The following is a 20,685-nucleotide window of genomic DNA, read 5'->3' on the forward strand; positions in this document are numbered from 1 at the left end:
CACCCGTCCCGACAACCCCCTCCACCACGTCTCCACCCGTCCCGACAACCCCCCCACCCGTCCCGACAACCCCCTCAACCACGACCCCACCCGTCCCGACAACCCCCATCACCACGTCTCCACCCAGCCTGACAACCCCCTCCACCACGTCCCCACCCTTCCCGACAACCCCCTCCACCACGTCCCCACCCTTCCCGACAACCCCCTCCACCAAGTTCCCACCCGTCTCGACAACCCCCTCCACCACGTCCCCACCCTTCCCGACAACCCCCTCCACCATGTCCCCACCCGCCCTGACAACCCCCTCCACCACGTCTCCACCCATCCCAACAATCCCCTCCACCACGTCTCCACCTGTCCCAACAATCCCCTCCACCACGTCTCCACCTGTCCCAACAATCCCCTCCACCATGTCCCCACCCGTCCCGACAACCCTCATCATTACGTCTCTACCCGTCCCGACAATCCCCTCCACCACGTCTCCACCTGTCCCGACAATCCCCTCCACCATGTCCCCACCCGTCCCGACAATCCCCATCATTACGTCTCCACCCGTCCCGACAATCCCCTCCACCACGTCTCCACCCTTCCCGACAACCCCCTCCACCAAGTTCCCACCCGTCTCGACAACCCCCTCCACCACGTCCCCACCCTTCCCGACAACCCCCTCCACCATGTCCCCACCCGCCCTGACAACCCCCTCCACCACGTCTCCACCCATCCCAACAATCCCCTCCACCACGTCTCCACCTGTCCCAACAATCCCCTCCACCACGTCTCCACCTGTCCCAACAATCCCCTCCACCATGTCCCCACCCGTCCCGACAACCCTCATCATTACGTCTCTACCCGTCCCGACAATCCCCTCCACCACGTCTCCACCTGTCCCGACAATCCCCTCCACCATGTCCCCACCCGTCCCGACAATCCCCATCATTACGTCTCCACCCGTCCCGACAATCCCCTCCACCACGTCTCCACCAGTCCCGACAAACCCCTCCACCACGTCTCCACCTGTCCCGACAAAATCCTCCACCAAGTCCCCACCCGTCCCCGACAACCCCCTCCACCATATCCCCACCTGCCCCAACAGCCCCCTCCACCAAGTTCCCAGGACAGGAAGTGAAGGGAAATCTCCTCCATGGGATGCAGATGGCAATGACTGGCAGATGTTTCTTGGACTGAAGGTCCAGCCGAAGGTTTTGCAGGTTGGATGGAGTGGGGAAGTATCTGGTGGGTCGTACCCAGGGGCGGACTGACCAATTGGAAACTCGGGCACTGCCCGAGGGCCCGGGGTCAGTAGGGGGCCCCATGAGATGCTCCTGGTACCTTTTTCATAGGCTTTTTTGAGTTTGGGCAAGGACACAGGGGCCCCATGATCCCCTATTGCCCGGGGGCCCCATGAGTTGTCAGTCCACCCCTGGTCGTACCACTCTCCGGGCCTCGGCTAGGAGATTTCTCCTGACTTCCTGTCCTACAAACAATGTTCCACCAACCAGGAAGTCCTGCCTTTGGAAGAGTAGAGGAAGGCTAGGACCCTGCCGGGTGTCCTTGGTGTGGCTTCATCTCCGTCTGATGGCTCTCAGCGGGACAGGAAATTAATAGAAATCTAGCAGAGAACCTGCCAGGGGTTCCGATACGTCCCAACTCCATCAACCACTGAAAGCCATGAAGTCTGTGGACCTCCACAGACAGAAGAACCAGGCAAGGCCGTCCCCGGTGACAGAGGAGAAGGTTGGTTGCACCCGGGCTGGAGGAACGATAAGAACTGACCTTCCCAACCTCCACCCCACCTACCTATTATAGAGGACGATATCGGGTCTCCAGACATAACTACTAGGGATACGGATGGTGTCCAGGCCGTCATACTCATCCTTGTTCCACCGAAGGTAGGCGTCATACCACACCTGCCGGATCCACAGGTACGCCATCAGGATCTGATTCCGCTCATCCTACGACAGACCAGAAAGAGGAGAAGGTGGTGAGGACAAGAGTGGTCAGGCTGGAGGAGACAATAGTGGTAAGGCAGGAGGAGACAATAGTGGTCAGGAAAGAGGAGACAATAGTGGTCAGGCAGGAGGAGACAATAGTGGTCAGGCAGGAGGAGACAATAGTGGTCAGGAAAGAGGAGACAATAGTGGTAAGGCAGGAGGAGACAATAGTGGTAAGGCAGGAGGAGAAAATAGTGGTAAGGCAGGAGGAGACAATAGTGGTAAGGCAGGAGGAGAAAATAGTGGTCAGGCAGGAGGAGACAATAGTGGTCAGGCTGGAGGAGACAATAGTAGTCAGGCAGGAGGAGACAATAGTGGTAAGGCAGGAGGAGACAATAGTGGTCAGGCTGGAGGAGACAATAGTGGTAAGGCAGGAGGAGACAATAGTGGTCAGGCAGGAGGAGAAAATAGTGGTCAGGCAGGAGGAGACAATAGTGGTCAGGCAGGAGGAGACAAATAGTGGTCAGGAAGGAGGAGACAATAGTGGTCAGGAAGGAGGAGACAATAGTGGTCAGGAAGGAGGAGGAGACAATAGAGGTCAGGCTGGAGGAGACAATAGTGGTCAGGAAGGAGGAGACAATAGTGGTCAGGAAGGAGGAGACAATAGAGGTCAGGCTGGAGGAGACAATAGTGGTCAGGAAGGAGGAGACAATAGTGGTCAGGAAGGAGGAGACAATAGTGGTCAGGAAGGAGGAGGAGACAATAGCGGTCAGGAAGGAGGAGGAGACAATAGCGGTCAGGAAGGAGGAGGAGACAATAGCGGTCAGGAAGGAGGAGGAGACAATAGCGGTCAGGAAGGAGGAGGAGACAATAGTGGTCAGTAGGGAGGAGGAGACAATAGTAGTCAGGAAGGAGGAGACAATAGTGGTCAGGCAGGAGGAGGAGACAATAGTGGTCAGGCAGGAGGAGACAATAGTGGTCAGGCTGGAGGAGACAATAGTGGTCAGGAAGGAGGAGACAATAGTGGTCAGGAAGGAGGAGGAGACAATAGCGGTCAGGAAGGAGGAGGAGAAAATAGTGGTCAGGAAGGAGGAGGAGACAATAGTGGTAAGGCAGGAGGAGAAAATAGTGGTCAGGAAGGAGGAGGAGACAATAGTGGTCAGGAAGGAGGAGGAGACAATAGTGGTCAGGAAGGAGGAGACAATAGCGGTCAGGAAGGAGGAGGAGACAATAGAGGTCAGGCTGGAGGAGACAATAGTGGTCAGGAAGGAGGAGACAATAGTGGTCAGGAAGGAGGAGGAGACAATAGTGGTAAGGCAGGAGGAGACAATAGTGGTCAGGAAGGAGGAGGAGACAACAGTGGTCAGGAAGGAAGAGGAGACAATAGTGGTCAGGCAGGAGGAGGAGACAATAGTGGTCAGGAAGGAGGAGGAGACAATAGTGGTCAGTAGGGAGGAGGAGACAATAGTGGTCAGGCAGGAGGAGGAGACAAGAGTGGTCAGGAAGGAGGAGACAATAGTGGTCAGGCTGGAGGAGACAATAGTGGTCAGGCAGGAGGAGGAGACAATAGTGGTCAGGAAGGAGGAGACAATAGCGGTCAGGAAGGAGGAGGAGACAATAGCGGTCAGGAAGGAGGAGGAGACAATAGCGGTCAGGAAGGAGGAGGAGACAATAGTGGTCAGGCAGGAGGAGGAGACAATAGTGGTCAGGCAGGAGGAGGCGACAATAGTGGTCGGGAAGGAGGAGGAGATAATAATGGTCAGATAGGAGGAGGAGACAATAGAGGTCAGGCAGGAGGAGGAGACAAGAGTGGTCAGGCAGGAGGAGGCGACAATAGTGGTCGGGAAGGAGGAGGAGATAATAGAGGTCATGCTGGAGGAGACAATAGCGGTCAGACAGGAGGAGACAATAGTGGTCAGTCTGGACACCAGAGTTGGCAGGAGGAGACAAACGAGATCAGGTCTATGGCCCTCTGTGAGTCAATCATTTCCCACAACATAGAAGAGATGTAGCAATTGGGCCCACCGTGGACAGTCTGCGCTGTGGAGATGTGAGTTCTGGTGCCGCCATATTGAAGGAGCCGCCATATTGAGGGAGTCAGAATATTGGGGGACTCAGCATATTGGGGGAGCCGCCAAATTAGGGGAGCCGCCATATTGGGGGAGCCGCCATATTGAGGGAGCCAGTATATTGGGGGAGCCGCCATATTGAGGGATCCGCCATATTGGGGGAGCAGCCATATTGGGGGAGCCGCCATATTGAGGGAGTCACCACATTGAGGGAGCCGGCATAATGGGGGAGCCGGCATATTGGGGAAGCCGCCATATTAGGGGAGCCGCCAGATTGTGGAAGCAGCTATATTGGGGGAGCCGGCATATTGGGGGAGCCGCCATATTGGAGGAGTCGTCATATTGGGGAAGCCGCCATATTAAGGGAGCCACCATATTGAGGGAGCCAGCATATTGGGGGAGCTGCCATATTGGGGAAGCCGCCATATTAAGGGAGCCACCTTATTGAGGGAGCCGCCATATTAAGGGAGCCAGCATATTGGGGGAGCCGCCATATTGAGAGAGCAAGTGTATTAGGGGAGCCGACATAATAGGTGAACCGCCATATTGGGTGAGCCGCCATTGTAGGGGAGCCGCCATATTGAGGGAGCCAGTATATTGGGGAAGCCGCCATATTAGAGGAATAGCCATGTTGAGGTAGCCAGCATATTGGGGGAGCCAACATGTTGTAGGAGCCAGCATATTGGGGGAGCCGCCATATTGGGGTAGCCATCATAGTTGGGTAGCTGCCATATTGGGGTCACAGTAATATCACAGTAGCTGCCATACTGGGGGAGCCGCCATATTGGGGGAGCAACCATATTAGAGGAGCCGCCGTATTAGAGTAGCCACCATATTGGGGGAGTCAGCATACTGTGTCCCCATAGGAGTGGAGGGTTAGAGCCTCTGTCTGTATCCTCATAGGAGGGGAGGGTTAGAGCCCCTGTCTATGTCCTCATAGGAGTGAAGGGTTAGAGCCCCTGTCTGTGTCCACACAGGAGGGGAGGTTTAGAGCCTCTGTCTGTGTACTCATAGGAGGAGGTGGGTTAGAGCCCCTGTCTGTGTCCTCATAGGAGAGGGAGGGTTAGAGCCCCTGTCTGTGTCCTCATAGGAAGGGGAGGGTTAGAGCCCCTGTCTGTGTCCTCATAGGAGGGGGAGGGTTAGAGCCCCTGTCTGTGTCCCCATAGGAGTGGAGGGTTAGAGCCTCTGTCTGTATCCTCATAGGAGGAGAGGGTTAGAGCCTCTGTCTGTATCCTCATAGAAGGGGAGGGTTAGAGCCCCTGTCTGTGTCCTCATAGGAGTGAAGGGTTAGAGCCCCTGTCTCTGTCCTCACAGGAGGGGAGGTTTAGAGCCTCTGTCTGTGTACTCATAGGAGGAGGTGGGTAAGAGCCCCTGTCTGTGTCCTCATAGGAGAGGGAGGGTTAGAGCCCCTGTCTGTGTCCTCATAGGAGGGGAGGGTTAGAGCCCCTGTATGTGTCCTCACAGGAGGGGAGGTTTAGAGCCTCTGTCTGTGTACTCATAGGAGAGGGAGGGTTAGAGCCCCTGTCTGTGTCCTCATAGGAGGGGAGGGTTAGAGCCCCTGTCTGTGTCCCCAAAGGAGGGGGAGGGTTAGAGCCCCTGTCTGTGTCCTCATAGGAGGGGAGGGTTAGAGCCCCTGTCTGTGTCCTCATAGGAGGGGGAGGGTTAGAGCCCCTGTCTGTGTCCTCATAGGAGGGGAGGGTTAGAGCCCTGCCTGTGTCCTCATAGGAGGGGGAGAGTTAGAGCCCCTGTCTGTGTCCTCATAGGAGGGGAGGGTTAGAGCCTCTGTCTGTATCCTCATAGGAGGAAGTGGGTTAGAGCCTCTGTCCTCATAGGTGAAGGTGGGTTTGTGTACTCTTGGAGGGGGAGGGTTAGAGCCCCTGTCTGTGCCCTCATAGGAGGGAGGAGGGTTAGAGCCCCTGTCTGTGCCCTCATAAGAGGGAGGAGGGTTAGAGCCACTGTCTGTGTCCTCAAAGGAGGGGGAGGGTTATAGCCCATGTCTGTGTACTCTTGGAGGGGGAGGGTTAGAGCCTTTGTCTGTGTCCTAATATTAGGGAAGGGTTACAGCCCCTGTCTGTGTCCTCATAGGAGGGAAGGGTTAGAGCCCCTGTCTGTGTCCTCATAGGAGTGGAGGGTTAGACCCCCTGTCTGTGTCCTCATATGAGGTAGAGGGTTAGAGCCCTTGTCTGTGTCCTCAAAGGAGGGGGAGGGTTAGAGCCCATGTCTGTGTACTCTTGGAGAGGGAGGGTTACAGCCTCTGTCTGTATCCTAATATTAGGGGAGAGTTACAGCCCATGTCTGTGTCCTCATAAGAGGGGGATTAGAGCCCCTGTCTGTATCCTCATAGGAGGGGAGAGTTAGAGCCCCTGTCAGAGTCCTCATAGGAGTGGGAGGGTTAGAGCCCCTATCTGTGTCCTCATAGGAGGGAGAGGGATAGAGCTTCTGTATGTGTCCTCATAGGAGGGGAAGGGTTAGAACCTCTGCCTGTGTCCTCATAGGAGGGGGACGGTTAGAGCCCCTGTCTGTGTCCTCATAGGAGGAGAGGGTTAGAGCCCCTGTATGTGCCCTCATAGGAAGGGAGGGTTAGAGCCTCTGTGTGTGTTCTAATATTAGAGGAGGGTTAGAGCCCCTGTCTATGTCCTCATAGGAGGGGGAGGGTTAGAGCCCATGTCTGTGTCCTCATAGGAGGGAGGAGGGTTACAGCCCCTGCCTGTGTCCTCATAGGAGGGGGAAGGTTAGAGCCCCTGTCTGTGCCCTCATAGGAGGGAGGAGGGTTACAGCCCCTGCCTGTGTCCTCATAGGAGGGGGAGGGATAGAACCTCCGTCTGTGTCCTCATAGGATGTGGTTGGTTAGAGCCCCTGTCTGTATCCTCATAGGAGTGGAGGGTTAGACCCCCTGTCTCTGTCCTCATATGAGGTAGAGGGTTAGAGCCCTTGTCTGTGTCCTCATAGGAGGGGGAGGGTTAGAGCCCCTGTCTGTGTCCTCATAGGAGGGGGAGAGTTAGAGCCCCTGTCTGTGTCCTCATAGGAGTGGGAGGGTTAGAGCCCCTGTCTGTGCCCTCATAGGAGGGAGGAGGATTAGAGCCCGTCTGTGCCCTCATGGGAGGGGGAGGGTTAGAGCCCCTGTCTGTGTCATCATAGGAGAGGGAGGGTTAGAGCCCCTGTCTGTGTCCTCATAGGATGAGGTTGGTTAGAGCCCCTGTCTGTATCCTCATAGAAGGGAAGGGTTAGAGCCTCTGTCTGTGTCCTCATAGGAGGGGGAGGGTTAGAGCCTCTGTCTGTGTCCTCATAGGAGGGGGAGCATTATAGCCCCTGTCTGTGTCCTCATAAGAGGGGGAGGGTTAGATCCTCTGTCTGTGTCTTAATATCAGGGGGAGGGTTAGAGCCTCTGTCTGTGTCCTCATAGGAGGGGGAGGCTAAGAGCCCTTGTCTGTGTCCTCATAGGAGGAGGAGGGTTAGAACATCTGCCTGTGTCCTCATAGGAGGGGGAGGTTTAGAGCCCCTGTCTGTGTCCTCATAGGGGAGGGGGTTAGAGCCTCTGTCTGTGTCCATGTAAAAAAGGGGGAGGGTTAGAGCCTCTGTCTGTGTCCTCATAGGAGGGGGAGGGTTATAGCCCCTGTCTGTGTCCTCATAGGAAGGGGAGGGTTAGAGCCCCTGTCTGTGTCCTCATAGGAGGGGAAGGTTAGAGCCTCTGTCTGTGTCCTCATAGGAGGGGGGTTAGATCCTCTGTCTGTGCACTCATAGGAGGGGGAGGGTTAGAGCCTCTGTCTGTGTCCTAATATTAGGGGAGGGTTACAGCTCCTGTCTGTGTCCTCATAGGAGGGAGGATGGTTAGAGCCCCTGTCTGTGTCCTTATAGGAGTGGGAGGGTTAGAGCCCCAGTCTGTGCCCTCATAGGGGGAGGAGGATTAGAGCCCTTGTCTGTATCCTCATAGGAGGGAGAGAGTTAGAGCCCCTGTCTGTGTCCTCATAGGAAGGGGAGGGTTAGAGCCCCTGTCTGTGTCCTTATAGGAGTGGGATGGTTAGAGCCCCTGTATTTGTGCTCATAGGAGGGGGAGGGTTAGAGCCTCCATCTGTGTCCTCATAGGATGGGGAGGGTTAGAGCCCCTGTCTGTGTCATCACAGGAGAGGGAGGGTTAGAGCCCATGTCTGTGTCATCATAGAAGAGGGAGGGTTAGATCTCCTGTCTGTGTCCTCATAGGAGGGGGAGGGTTAGAGCCCCTGTCTGTGTCATCATAGGAGAGGGAGAATTAGAGCCCCTGTCTGTGTCCTCATAGGATGAGGTTGGTGAGAGCCCCTGTCTGTATCCTCATAGAAGGGAAGGGTTAGAGCCTCTGTCTGTGTCCTCATAGGAGGGGGAGGGTTAGAGCCCCTGTCTGTGTCCTCATAGGAGTGGAGGGTTAGAGCCCCTGTCTGTGTTCTCATAGGAGTAGAGGGTTAGATCCCCTGTCTGTGTCCTCATCGGAGGGGGAGGGTTAGAGCCCCTGTCTGTGTCCTCATAGGAGGGGAGGGTTAGAGCCTCTGTCTGTGTCCTCATAGGAGGGGGAGGGTTAGAGCCCCTGTCTGTCTCCTCATAGGAGTGGAGGGTTAGAGCCCCTGTCTGTGTCTTCATAGGAGGGGGAGGGTTAGAGCCCTTGTCTGTGCCCTCATAGGAGGGGGGTTAGAGCCCCTGTGTGTCCTCATGGGAGGGGAGGGTTAGAGACCCTTTCTGTGTTCTCATAGGAGGGGGAGGGTTAGGGCCCCTGTCTGTGTCCTCATAGCAGGGGAGGATTAGAGCCCGTGTCTGTGTCCTCATTGGAGGGGAGGATTAGAGCCCCTGTCTGTGTCCTCATTGGAGGGGAGGATTAGATCCTCTGTCTGTGTCCTCAAAGGAGGGGAGGGTTAGAGCCTCTGTCTGTGTTCTCAAAGAAGGGGAGGGTAAGAGCCCCTGTCTGTGTCCTCATAGGAGGAAGAAGTTAGAGCCCCTGTCTGTGTCCTCATAGGAGGGGGGGGTTAGAGCCCCTGTCTGTATCCTCATAGGAATGGAAAAGTTAGAGCCCCTGTCTGTGTCCTTAGGTTGAGAACTTTGGCCTCAATACTCTTCTCTGACCCCGATCCTCCTCAATGACTTAAATTCTCCTCTCTGACCTCAGCCCTCCTCTCTGTCCTCTGTCTTCCTCTCTGATCTCAATCCTCCTCTCTGTCCTCTGTCTTCCTCTCTGACCTCAATCCTCCTCTCTGACCTCAGTCCTCCTTTCTGGTGCTCATCTTCAGCCCCCCTCCCTAGATTCTCACCTCTCTGCCATCCATTGCTGCTCATCTGCTGGCCATACAGGAGTTGGTCTTTAATTCCAGCCGGTTGCTTTGGGGCCCATGTGGTGGGGGTGGGTTCATCGAGGGTTTACTGCCTACTACAGGCAAAATGAGACAACATTCTAGGTGGCCGAGGTTGGAAACCTGTCATGAGACAGAGGAGGCCATTGCTAATCCCACTCTGAAAATGATATTTGCCTGGTAGCTTCAAAACTTTACAGGATCAGGAACCCTGACTTTACTTGCTGCATGCTTGTTCTGAGTCAGAATGCACTGCAGGTGATGGAGGAGGCCAGCAATGGCAGCCTCCACATTCCTCCCATGACAAGTACACCTGGGGGAGTCGTAGGACATGGCTCTCCTCAGGTTCTCACTCAAGGTTTTCGATTGTTTTCAATTCTGTGGCCATATCATATTTTCTTATTCTTAGACTTCTCTGGCCTGGAAGGATTTGTGTCCTCTGTGTCCTTCAATGTCAGTCCACCCCACCCCACCCCACCCCACCTTTGTGTCCCTCAATGTCAGTCCACCCCACCTTCGTGTCCTTCAATGTCAGTCCACCCCACCCCACCCCACCCCACCTTTGTGTCCCTCAATGTCAGTCCACCCCACCCCATCCCACCTTTGTGTCCTTCAAGGTCAGTCCACCCCACCCCACCTTCGTGTCCTTCAATGTCAGTCCACCCCACCCCACCTTTGTGTCCCTCAATGTCAGTCCACCCCACCTTTGTGTCCTTCAATGTCAGTCCACCCAACCCCACCTTTGTGTTCTTCAATGTCAGTCCACCCCATCCCACCTTTGTGTCCTTCAATGTCAGTCCACCCAACCCCACCTTTGTGTCCTTCAATGTCAGTCCACCCCATCCCACCTTTGTGTCCTTCAATGTCAGTCCACCCAACCCCACCTTTGTGTCCTTCAATGTCAGTCCACCCCACCCCACCTTTGTGTCTTTCAATGTCAGTCCACCCCTCCTTTGTGTCCTTCAATGTCAGTCCACCCCACCTTTGTGTCCTTCAATGTCAGTCCACCCCATCCCACCTTTGTGTCCTTCAATGTCAGTCCACCCCACCTTTGTGTCCTTCAATGTCAGTCCACCCCACCCCACCTTTGTGTCTTTCAATGTCAGTCCACCCCACCTTTGTATCCTTCAATGTCAGTCCACCCAACCCCACCCCACCTTTGTATCCTTCAATGTCAGTCCACCCAACCCCACCCCACCTTTGTGTCCTTCAATGTCAGTCCACCCCACCCCACCCCACCTTTGTGTCCTTCAATGTCAGTCCACCTCACCTTTGTGTCCTTCAATGTCAGTCCACTTCACCCCACCCCACCTTTGTGTCCTTCAATGTCAGTCCACCCCACCTTTGTGTCCTTCAATGTCAGTCCACCCCACCTTTGTGTCCTTCAATGTCAGTCCACCCCACCTTTGTGTCCTTCAATGTCAGTTCACCCCACCTTTGTGTCCTTCAATGTCAGTCCACTCCACCCCACCTTTGTGTCCTTCAATGTCAGTCCACCCCACCCCACTCCATCCCACCGCACATTTGTGTCCTTCAATGTCAGTCCACCCCACCCCACCTTTGTGTCCTTCAATGTCAGTCCACCCCACCATAGTGTCCTTCAATGTCAGTTCACCCCACCTTTGTGTCCTTCAATGTCAGTCCACTCCACCCCACCCTACCTTTGCGTCCTTCAATGTCAGTCCACCCCACCCCACTCCATCCTACCCCACATTTGTGTCCTTCAATGTCAGTCCACCCCACCTTTGTGTCCTTCAATGTCAGTCCACCCCACCCCACCCCAACTTTGTGTCCTTCAATGTCAGTCCACTCCACCCCACTCCATCCCACCCCACATTTCTGTCCTTCAATGTCAGTCCACCCCACCCCACTCCATCCCACCCCACCTTTGTGTCCTTCAATGTCAGTGCACCCCACCCCACATTTCTGTCCTTCAATGTCAGTCCACCCCACCCCACCCCACATTTGTGTCCTTCAATTGCAGTCCACACCATTCCACCCCACCTTTGTGTCCTTCAATGTCAGTCCTCTCCACCCCACACCACCTTTGTTTTCTTCAATGTCAGTACACCCCACACCACTCCACCCCACCTTTGTGTCCTTCAAGGTCAGTCCACCCCACCCCACCTTTGTGTCCTTCAAGGTCAGTCCACCCCACCCCACCTTTGTGTCCTTCAATGTCAGTCCACCCCATCCCACCTTTGTGTCCTTCAATGTCAGTCCACCTCATCCCACCTTTGTGTCCTTCAATGCCAGTCCACCCCACCCCACCTTTGTGTCCTTCAATGTCAGTTCACCCCACCTTTGTGTCCTTCAATGTCAGTCCACTCCACCCCACCTTTGTGTTCTTCAATGTCAGTCCACCCCACCCCAACCCACCTTTGTGTCCTTCAATGTCAGTCCACACCACTCCACCCAACCTTTGTGTCCTTCAAGGTCAGTCCACCCCACCCCACCTTTGTGTCCTTCAATGTCAGTCCACCCCATCCCACCTTTGTGTCCTTCAATGTCAGTCCACCTCATCCCACCTTTGTGTCCTTCAATGTTAGTCCACCCCACCTTTGTGTCCTTCAATGCCAGTCCACCCAACCCCACCTTTGTGTCCTTCAATGTCAGTTCACCCCACCTTTGTGTCCTTCAATGTCAGTCCACTCCACCCCACCTTTGTGTTCTTCAATGTCAGTCCACCCCACCCCACCCCACTTTTGTGTTCTTCAATGTCAGTCCACCCCACCTTTGTGTCCTTCAATGTCAGTCCACCCCACCCCACCCCACCTTTGTGTCCTTCAATGTCAGTCCACCCCACCCCACCCCACCTTTGTGTCCTTCAATGTCAGTCCACTCCACCCCACTTTTGTGTCCTTAAATGTTAGTCCACCCCACCCCACTCCATCCCACCCCACATTTGTGTCCTTCAATGTCAGTCCACCCCACCTTTGTGTTCTTCAATGTCAGTCCACCCCACCACACCCCATTTTTGTGTCCTTCAATGTCAGTCCACCCCACCTTTGTGTCCTTCAAGGTCAGTCCACCCCACCCCACCCCACATTTGTGTCCTTCAAGGTCAGTCCACCCCACCCCACATTTGTGTCCTTCAATGTCAGTCCACCCCACACCACTCCACCCCACCTTTGTGTCCTTCAATGTCAGTCCACCTCACCCCACCCCACCTTTGTGTCCTTCAATGTCAGTCCACCCCACCCCACCTTTTGTCCTTCAATGATAGTCCACCTCACCCCACTCCATCCCACCCCACCTTTGTGTCCTTCAATGTCAGTCCACCCCACCCCACCTTTGTGTCCTTCAAAGTCAGTCCACCCCACCACACACCACTCCACCCCAACCTTGTGTCCTTGAATGTCAGTCCACCCCACCAAACCTTTGTGTCCTTCAATGTCAGTCCACCCCGCACCACTCCACCCCACCTTTGTGTCCTTCAAGGTCAGTCCACCCCACCCCACCTTTGTGTCCTTCAATGTCAGTCCACTCCACCCCACCCCACCTGTGTCCTTCAAGGTCAGTCCACCCTACCTTTGTGTCCTTCAATGTCAGTCCACTCCACCCCACACCACCTTTGTGTTCTTCAATGTCAGTCCACCCCACCCCACCTTTGTGTTCTTCAATGTCAGTCCACCCCACCTCACCTTTGTGTCCTTCAATGTCAGTCAACCCCATCCCACCTTTGTGTCCTTCAATGTCAGTCCATCCCACCCCACCCCACCCCACCTTTGTGTCCTTCAATGTCAGTCCACCCCACTTTTGTATCCTTCAATGTCAGTTCACCCCACCTTTGTGTCCTTCAATGTCAGTCCACCCCACCCCACCTTTGTGTCCTTCAATGTCAGTCCACCCCACCTTTGTGTCCTTCAATGTCAGTCCACCCCACCCCACCTTTGTGTCCTTCAATGCCAGTCCACTCCATCCCACCGTTATGTTCTTCAATGTCAGTCCACCCCACCCCACCTTTGTGTCCTTCAATGTCAGTCCACCACACCTTTGTGTCCTTCAATGTCAGTCCACCCCACACCACTCCACCCCACCTTTGTGTCCTTCAAGGTCAGTCCACTCCACCCCACATTTGTGTCCTTCAATGTCAGTCCAGTCCACCCCACCCCACCTTTGTGTTCTTCAATGTCAGTCCACCCCACCCCACCTTTGTGCCCTTCAAGGTCAGTCCACCCCACCCCACCTTTGTGTCCTTCAATGTCAGTCCACCCCACCTTTGTGTTCTTCAATGTCAGTCCACTCCACCCCACGCCACCTCACACCACCCCACCTTTGTGTCCTTCAAGGTCAGTCCACCCCACCTTTGTGTCCTTCAATTTCAGTCCACTCCACCCCACCCCACCTTTGTGTTCTTCAATGTCAGTCCACCCCACCCTACCTTTGTGTCCTTCAATGTCAGTCCACCCCACCCCACCCCACCCCACCCTTGTGTCCTTCAATGTCAGTCCACTCCACCCCACCGTTATGTTCTTCAATGTCAGTCCACCCCACCCCACCTTTGTGTCCTTCAATGTCAGTCCACCCCACCTCACCTTTGTGTCCTTCAATGTCAGTCCACCCCACCTCACCTTTGTGTCCTTCAATGTCAGTCCACCCCACACCACTCCACCCCACCTTTGTGTCCTTCAAGGTCAGTCCACCCCACTCCACCCCACCTTTGTGTACTTCAATGTCAGTCCACTCCACCCCACCCCACCCCACCCCACCCCACCTTTGTGCCCTTCAATTTCAGTCCACTCCACCCCACCCCACCTTTGTGTTCTTCAATGTCAGTCCACCCCACCCCACCTTTGTGTCCTTCAATGTCAGTCCACCCCACCCCACCTTTGTGTCCTTCAAGGTCAGTCCACCCCACCCCACCTTTGTGTCCTTCAATTTCAGTCCATTCCACCCCACCCCACCCCACCTTTGTGTTCTTCAATGTCAGTCCACCCCACCTTTGTGTCCCTCAATGTCAGTCCACCCCATCCCACCTTTGTGACCTTCAATGTCAGTCCACCCCACCCCACCTTTGTGTCCTTCAATGTTAGTCCACCCCACCCCACCTTTGTGTCCTTCAATGTCAGTCCACCCCACCCCACCTTTGTGTCCTTTAATGTCAGTCCAATCCACCCCACTCCACCTTTGTGTCCTTCAGTGGCAGTCCACCCCACCCCACCCTACCTTTGTGTCCTTCAATGTCAGTCCACCCCACCCCACACCACTCCACCCCACTTTTGTGTCCTTCAAGGTCAGTCCACCCCACCCCACCTTTGTGTCCTTCAATATCAGTCCACTCCACCCCACCCCACTTTTGTGTTCTTCAATGTCAGTCCACCCCACCTTTGTGTCCTTCAATGTCAGTCCACCCCACCCCACCCCACCTTTGTGTCCTTCAATGTCAGTCCACCCCACCCCACCCCACCTTTGTGTCCTTCAATGTCAGTCCACCCCACCCCACGTTTGTGTCCTTAAATGTTAGTCCACCCCACCCCACTCCATCCCACCCCACATTTGTGTCCTTCAATGTCAGTCCACCCCACCTTTGTGTTCTTCAATGTCAGTCCACCCCACCACACCCCATTTTTGTGTCCTTCAATGTCAGTCCACCCCACCTTTGTGTCCTTCAAGGTCAGTCCACCCCACCCCACCCCACATTTGTGTCCTTCAAGGTCAGTCCACCCCACCCCACATTTGTGTCCTTCAATGTCAGTCCACCCCACACCACTCCACCCCACCTTTGTGTCCTTCAAGGTCAGTCCACCCCACCCCACCCCATCTTTGTGTCCTTCAATGTCAGTCCACCCCACCTTTTTGTCTTTCAATGTCAGTCCATCGTTCCTGGATAGGGAAGAGTTGCAGAGGTGAGACATGGGCGTTGGGGGGTAAGAAGAAATTGGTGTACGGGGAAATTTGCAGTAAATCTTTCCATAGTGAAGAAATTCCTCTCTTAGTTGTCACCAGAAGAGGTGTCCCCATTGGAGGATTTCCCTTCATTTCCTCTTCTGGTGACAACTCTTACACTTCTCATCAGTTTCTGTCCTCCGTTATATTGGTGACACCAGGACACACAGAGAGGGTGAATCTCCTCAGAGGGGACACGGATGACAGAGGTTCTAACCCCTCCTTACTCCATCCAAAACTTTAAAAAAAGTTTAACCTTCTTATACAGTCTGTTGGTGTTTTGGAGGCATTTTGGAGGATTTTGAAGATTTTTTCATCCTGACACCATAAAATGACCGACTTCCAGCACCATGTGATAAAAACACCACAGAGTAGATTGCAAAGCTGTGAATGTGTCTTACTCTACAACGAATGATTCACCACCAGTGAATGGCACATTTATTACTTTACAAATACGACCATCTATGGTGACCCCAAATCTGATATTCACCAGATGTTTTCACTTCACCTCTGTCAGGTGACACCATCAGGGACCAGTGACACCATGATACATAGAGGAGAGGTGATGGGATCTGACCAATGATTCCACATTCTGAGTTCCCCCCTCCACCTATCCATTGCATCCCGTACAAAAATACTAAGGGGGCCCCAACACACTTCACAGACCAAGGTTCCCACCACCCCCACCATCATTTTCGGCAGTGACTCTACCATGTCGATGATCTGGGACAGAGTGACCTGAAGGGTGACGTTCATCGCCTTGTCCATATCATCCACCGGGCGCAGAGCGTTGGAGTAATTCACAAAAAGGTCGTTCATCAGTTTGTAGGCGAATCTTCCCTGAGCTGGCAGAACACCTGAAATGACAGAACGGGTCAGAGTTACCGACCAGAGCAAGCACCGGGTAGTCTACAGGGCGGATGGTGGTGGATCCCCGGAGCAGATTCAAGGAGAATCATAGGAGAGCCAAAGAGGAAAGCCGAGATCCTTCTATGAGCTCTATCGGGGTATATAATATGACCATATAGATCTATGACAAGGCTGCAGCACTAAAAGTGAGACATGCCTTGTACAGAGAGGTCCTAAATGATAATCGTCCTGCTGTGTGCTCCCAATATTCCTCCCTCACCAAACGTGATGACCACACAACAGAAAGGAAGTCATAAAATGCAAATGGCACAAAACGTCCCTCGGTGAAGAAGATCACAATGTGTTCTTCTCAGATCTTCACCACGAATCAGTGTGTTGTTCTCAGATCTCCTCCAAGAATCAGTGTGTTCTTCTCAGATCTCCTTCAAGAATCAGTGTGTTCTTCTCAGATTTCTTCTGAGAATCAGTGTGTTCTTCTCAGATCTCCTCTGAGAATCAGTGTGTTCTTCTCAGATCTCCTTCAAGAATCAGTGTGTTCTTCTCAGATTTCTTCTGAGAATCAGTGTGTTCTTCTCAGATCTCCTCTGAGAATCAGTGTGTTCTTCTCAGATATCCTCCATGAATCAGTGTGTTCTTCTCAGATCTCCTCCAAGAATCAGTGTGTTCTTCTCAGATCTCCTCCGAGAATCAGTGCATTCTTCTCAGATCTCCACCTCCACCAGGAATCAGTGTGTTCTTCCCAGATCTCCACCACAAATCAGTGTGTTCTTCTCAGATTCCTCCAAGAATCAGTATGTACTTCTCAGATCTCCTCCAAGAATCAGTGCGTTTTTCTGAGATCTCCTCCAAGAATCAATGTGTTCTTCTCAGATCTCCACCTCCACCAGGAATCACAGTGTGTTCTCAGATCTCCGCCTCCCCTATGAATCACATTGTGTTCTTCTCAGATCTCAACCTCCACCAGGAATCACAGTGTGTTCTTCTCAGATCTTCACCATGAATCAGTGTGTTCTTCTCAGATCTCCACCACGAATCAGTGTGTTCTTCTCAGATCTCCACCACGAATCAGTGTGTTCTTCTCAGTTTTCCACCATGAATCAGTGTGTTCTTCTCAGATCTCCACCTCCACCAGGAATCACACTGTGTTCTCAGATCTCCAACTCCACCAGAAATCACAGTGTGTTCTCAGATCTCCACCTCCACCAGGAATCACAGTGTGTTCTCAGATCTCCACCTCCACCAGGAAGAACAATGTGTTCTACTCAGTTGTCCACCACGAATCAGTGTGTTCTTCTCAGTTCTCCACCATGAATCAGTGTGTTCTTCTCAGATCTCTACCTCCACCAGGAATCACAGTGTGTTCTCCTCAGTTGTCCACCAGGAATAACAGTGTGTTCTCAGATCTCCACCTCCACCAGGAATCACAGTGTGTTCTTCTCAGATCTCCACCATGAATCAGTGTGTTCTTCTCACATCTCCACCAGGAATCACAGTGTGTTCTTCTCAGATCTCCACCACGAATCAGTGTGTTCTTCTCACATCTCCACCAGGAATAACAGTGTGTTCTTCTCAGATCTCCACCTCCACCTCCACCAGAAATCACAGTGTGTTATCAGATCTCCACCTCCACCAGGAATCACAGTGTGTTCTTCTCAGATCTCCACCAGGAATCACAGTGTGTTCTTCTTAAATCTCCACCTCCCATCTGGGGGGGGGGGCATTTGGGGTTCCTGGGTGGGGAACCCGAGGACTCCTAACTACCAAGGATGGACTGAAAGCCTTATAGGATCTTGGCCAGTCGTGGAATCTGCGCTACCTCTGGTGGATTATTTGCCGGCCATGGACCCTGTGCTGTCTCTGGTGGATAATTTGCTGGTCATGGACTCTATGCTGTCTCTGGTGGATTATTTGCCGGCCATGGACCCTGTGCTGTCTCTGGTGGATTATTTGCTGGTCATGGACTCTGTGCTGTCTCTGGTGGATTATTTGCCGGTCATGGACTCTGTGCTGTCTCTGGTGGATTATTTGCCGGTCATGGACTCTGTTGTGCCTCTGGTGGATTATTTGCCGGTCATGGACTCTGTTGTGCCTCTGGTGGATTATTTGCTGGTCATGGACTCTGTTGTGTCTCTGGTGGATTATTTGCTGGTCATGGACTCTGTTGTGCCTCTGGTGGATTATTTGCTGGTCATGGACTCTGTTGTGCCTCTGGTGGATTATTTGCCGGCCATGGACCCTGTGCTGTCTCTGGTGGATTATTTGCCGGTCATGGACTCTGTTGTGTCTCTGGTGGATTATTTGCTGGTCATGGACTCTGTTGTGCCTCTGGTGGATTATTTGCCGGTCATGGACCCTGTGCTGTCTCTGGTGGATTATTTGCCGGTCATGGACTCTGTGCTGTCTCTGGTGGATTATTTGCTGGTCATGGACTCTGTGCTGTCTCTGGTGGATTAGTTGCCGGTCATGGACTCTGTTGTGCCTCTGGTGGATTATTTGCCGGTCATGGACTCTGTTGTGCCTCTGGTGGATTATTTGCTGGTCATGGACTCTGTTGTGCCTCTGGTGGATTATTTGCTGGTCATGGACTCTGTTGTGCCTCTGGTGGATTATTTGCCTGTCATGTACTCTGTGCTGTCTCTGGTGGATTATTTGCTGGTCATGGACTCTGTGCTGTCTCTGGTGGATTATTTGCTGGTCATGGACTCTGTGCTGTCTCTGGTGGATTATTTGCCGGTCATGGACTCTGTTGTGCCTCTGGTGGATTATTTGCCGGTCATGGACTCTGTTGTGCCTCTGGTGGATTATTTGCTGGTCATGGACTCTGTTGTGCCTCTGGTGGATTATTTGCCGGTCATGGACCCTGTGCTGTCTCTGATGGATTATTTGCTGGTCATGGACTCTGTTGTGCCTCTGGTGGATTATTTGCCGGTCATGGACTCTGTTGTGCCTCTGGTGGATTATTTGCTGGTCATGGACTCTGTGCTGTCTCTGGTGGATAATTTGCCGGTCATGGACTCTGTGCTGTCTCTGGTGGATAATTTGCCGGTCATGGACTCTGTTGTGCCTCTGGTGGATTATTTGCCGGTCATGGACTCTGTTGTGCCTCTGGTGGATTATTTGCTTGTCATGGACTCTGTGCTGTCTCTGGTGGATTATTTGCTGGTCGTGGACTCTGTGCTGTCTCTGGTGGATAATTTGCCGGTCATGGACTCTGTTGTGCCTCTGGTGGATTATTTGCTGGTCATGGACTCTGTTGTGCCTCTGGTGGATTATTTGCCGGTCATGGACTCTGTTGTGTCTCTGGTGGATTATTTGCCGGTCATGGACTCTGTGCTGTCTCTGGTGGATTATTTGCCGGTCATGGACTCTGTGCTGTCTCTGGTGGATTATTTGCCGGTCATGGACTCTGTTGTGCCTCTGGTGGATTATTTGCCGGTCATGGACTCTGTGCTGTCTCTGGTGGATTATTTGCTGGTCGTGGACTCTGTGCTGTCTCTGGTGGAAAATTTGCCGGTCATGGACTCTGTTGTGCCTCTGGTGGATTATTTGCCGGTCATGGACTCTGTTGTGCCTCTGGTGGATTATTTGCCGGTCATGGACTCTGTTGTGCCTCTGGTGGATTATTTGCCTGTCATGGACTCTGTGCTGTCTCTGGTGGATTATTTGCCGGTCATGGACTCTGTGCTGTCTCTGGTGGATTATTTGCCGGTCATGGACTCTGTTGTGCCTCTGGTGGATTATTTGCCGGTCATGGACTCTGTTGTGCCTCTGGTGGATTATTTGCCAGTCATGGACTCTGTTGTGCCTCTGGTGGATTATTTGCCGGTCATGGACTCTGTTGTGCCTCTGGTGGATTATTTGCCGGTCATGGACTCTGTTGTGCCTCTGGTGGATTATTTGCCGGTCATGGACTCTGTTGTGCCTCTGGTGGATTATTTGCTGGTCATGGACTCTGTGCTGTCTCTGGTGGATTATTTGCTGGTCATGGACTCTGTTGTGTCTCTGGTGGATTATTTGCCGGTCATGGACTCTGTTGTGCCTCTGGTGGATTATTTGCTGGTCATGCACTCTGTTGTGCCTCTGGTGGATTATTTGCCGGTCATGGACCCTGTGCTGTCTCTGATGGATTATTTGCTGGTCATGGACTCTGTTGTGCCTCTGGTGGATTATTTGCTGGTCATGGACTCTGTGCTGTCTCTGGTGGATTATTTGCTGGTCATGGACTCTGCACTGTCTCTGGTGGATTATTTGCCGGTCATGGACTCTGTTGTGCCTCTGGTGGATTATTTGCTGGTCATGGACTCTGTTGTGCCTCTGGTGGATTATTTGCCGGTCATGGACCCTGTGCTGTCTCTGATGGATTATTTGCCGGTCATGGACTCTGTTGTGCCTCTGGTGAATTATTTGCTGGTCATGGACTCTGTTGTGCCTCTGGTGGATTATTTGCTGGTCATGGACTCTGTGCTGTCTCTGATGGATTATTTGTTGGTCATGGACTCTGTTGTGCCTCTGGTGGATTAATTGCTGGTCATGGACTCTGTGCTGTCTCTGGTGGATTATTTGCTGGTAATGGACTCTGTGCTGTCTCTGGTGGATTATTTGCCGGTCATGGACTCT

At 53.2% G+C, this 20,685-nt stretch overlaps 1 protein-coding gene across 1 annotated transcript; it reads right to left on the bottom strand.

Moving 5' to 3' along the window:
• Positions 1–1,793: 1,793 nt before the first annotated feature.
• Positions 1,794–16,086, bottom strand: LOC149427363 (neuronal acetylcholine receptor subunit alpha-9-like). The gene is made up of 2 exons (XM_089668091.1): positions 15,910–16,086; positions 1,794–1,952 (listed from the first exon to the last, which is right to left on the bottom strand). The coding sequence occupies exons 1-2, from the start codon at positions 16,015–16,017 to the stop codon at positions 1,794–1,796; spliced, it is 267 nt and encodes an 88-aa protein (XP_089524217.1). The 5' UTR covers positions 16,018–16,086.
• Between the last annotated feature and the right edge of the window lie 4,599 nt (positions 16,087–20,685).

This window comes from Staurois parvus, unplaced genomic scaffold, assembly GCF_062004578.1.
Source record: "Staurois parvus isolate SC_StPar_1 unplaced genomic scaffold, SC_StPar_1.0 ptg003826l, whole genome shotgun sequence".
In the NCBI taxonomy this organism is placed as follows: Eukaryota; Metazoa; Chordata; class Amphibia; order Anura; family Ranidae; genus Staurois; species Staurois parvus.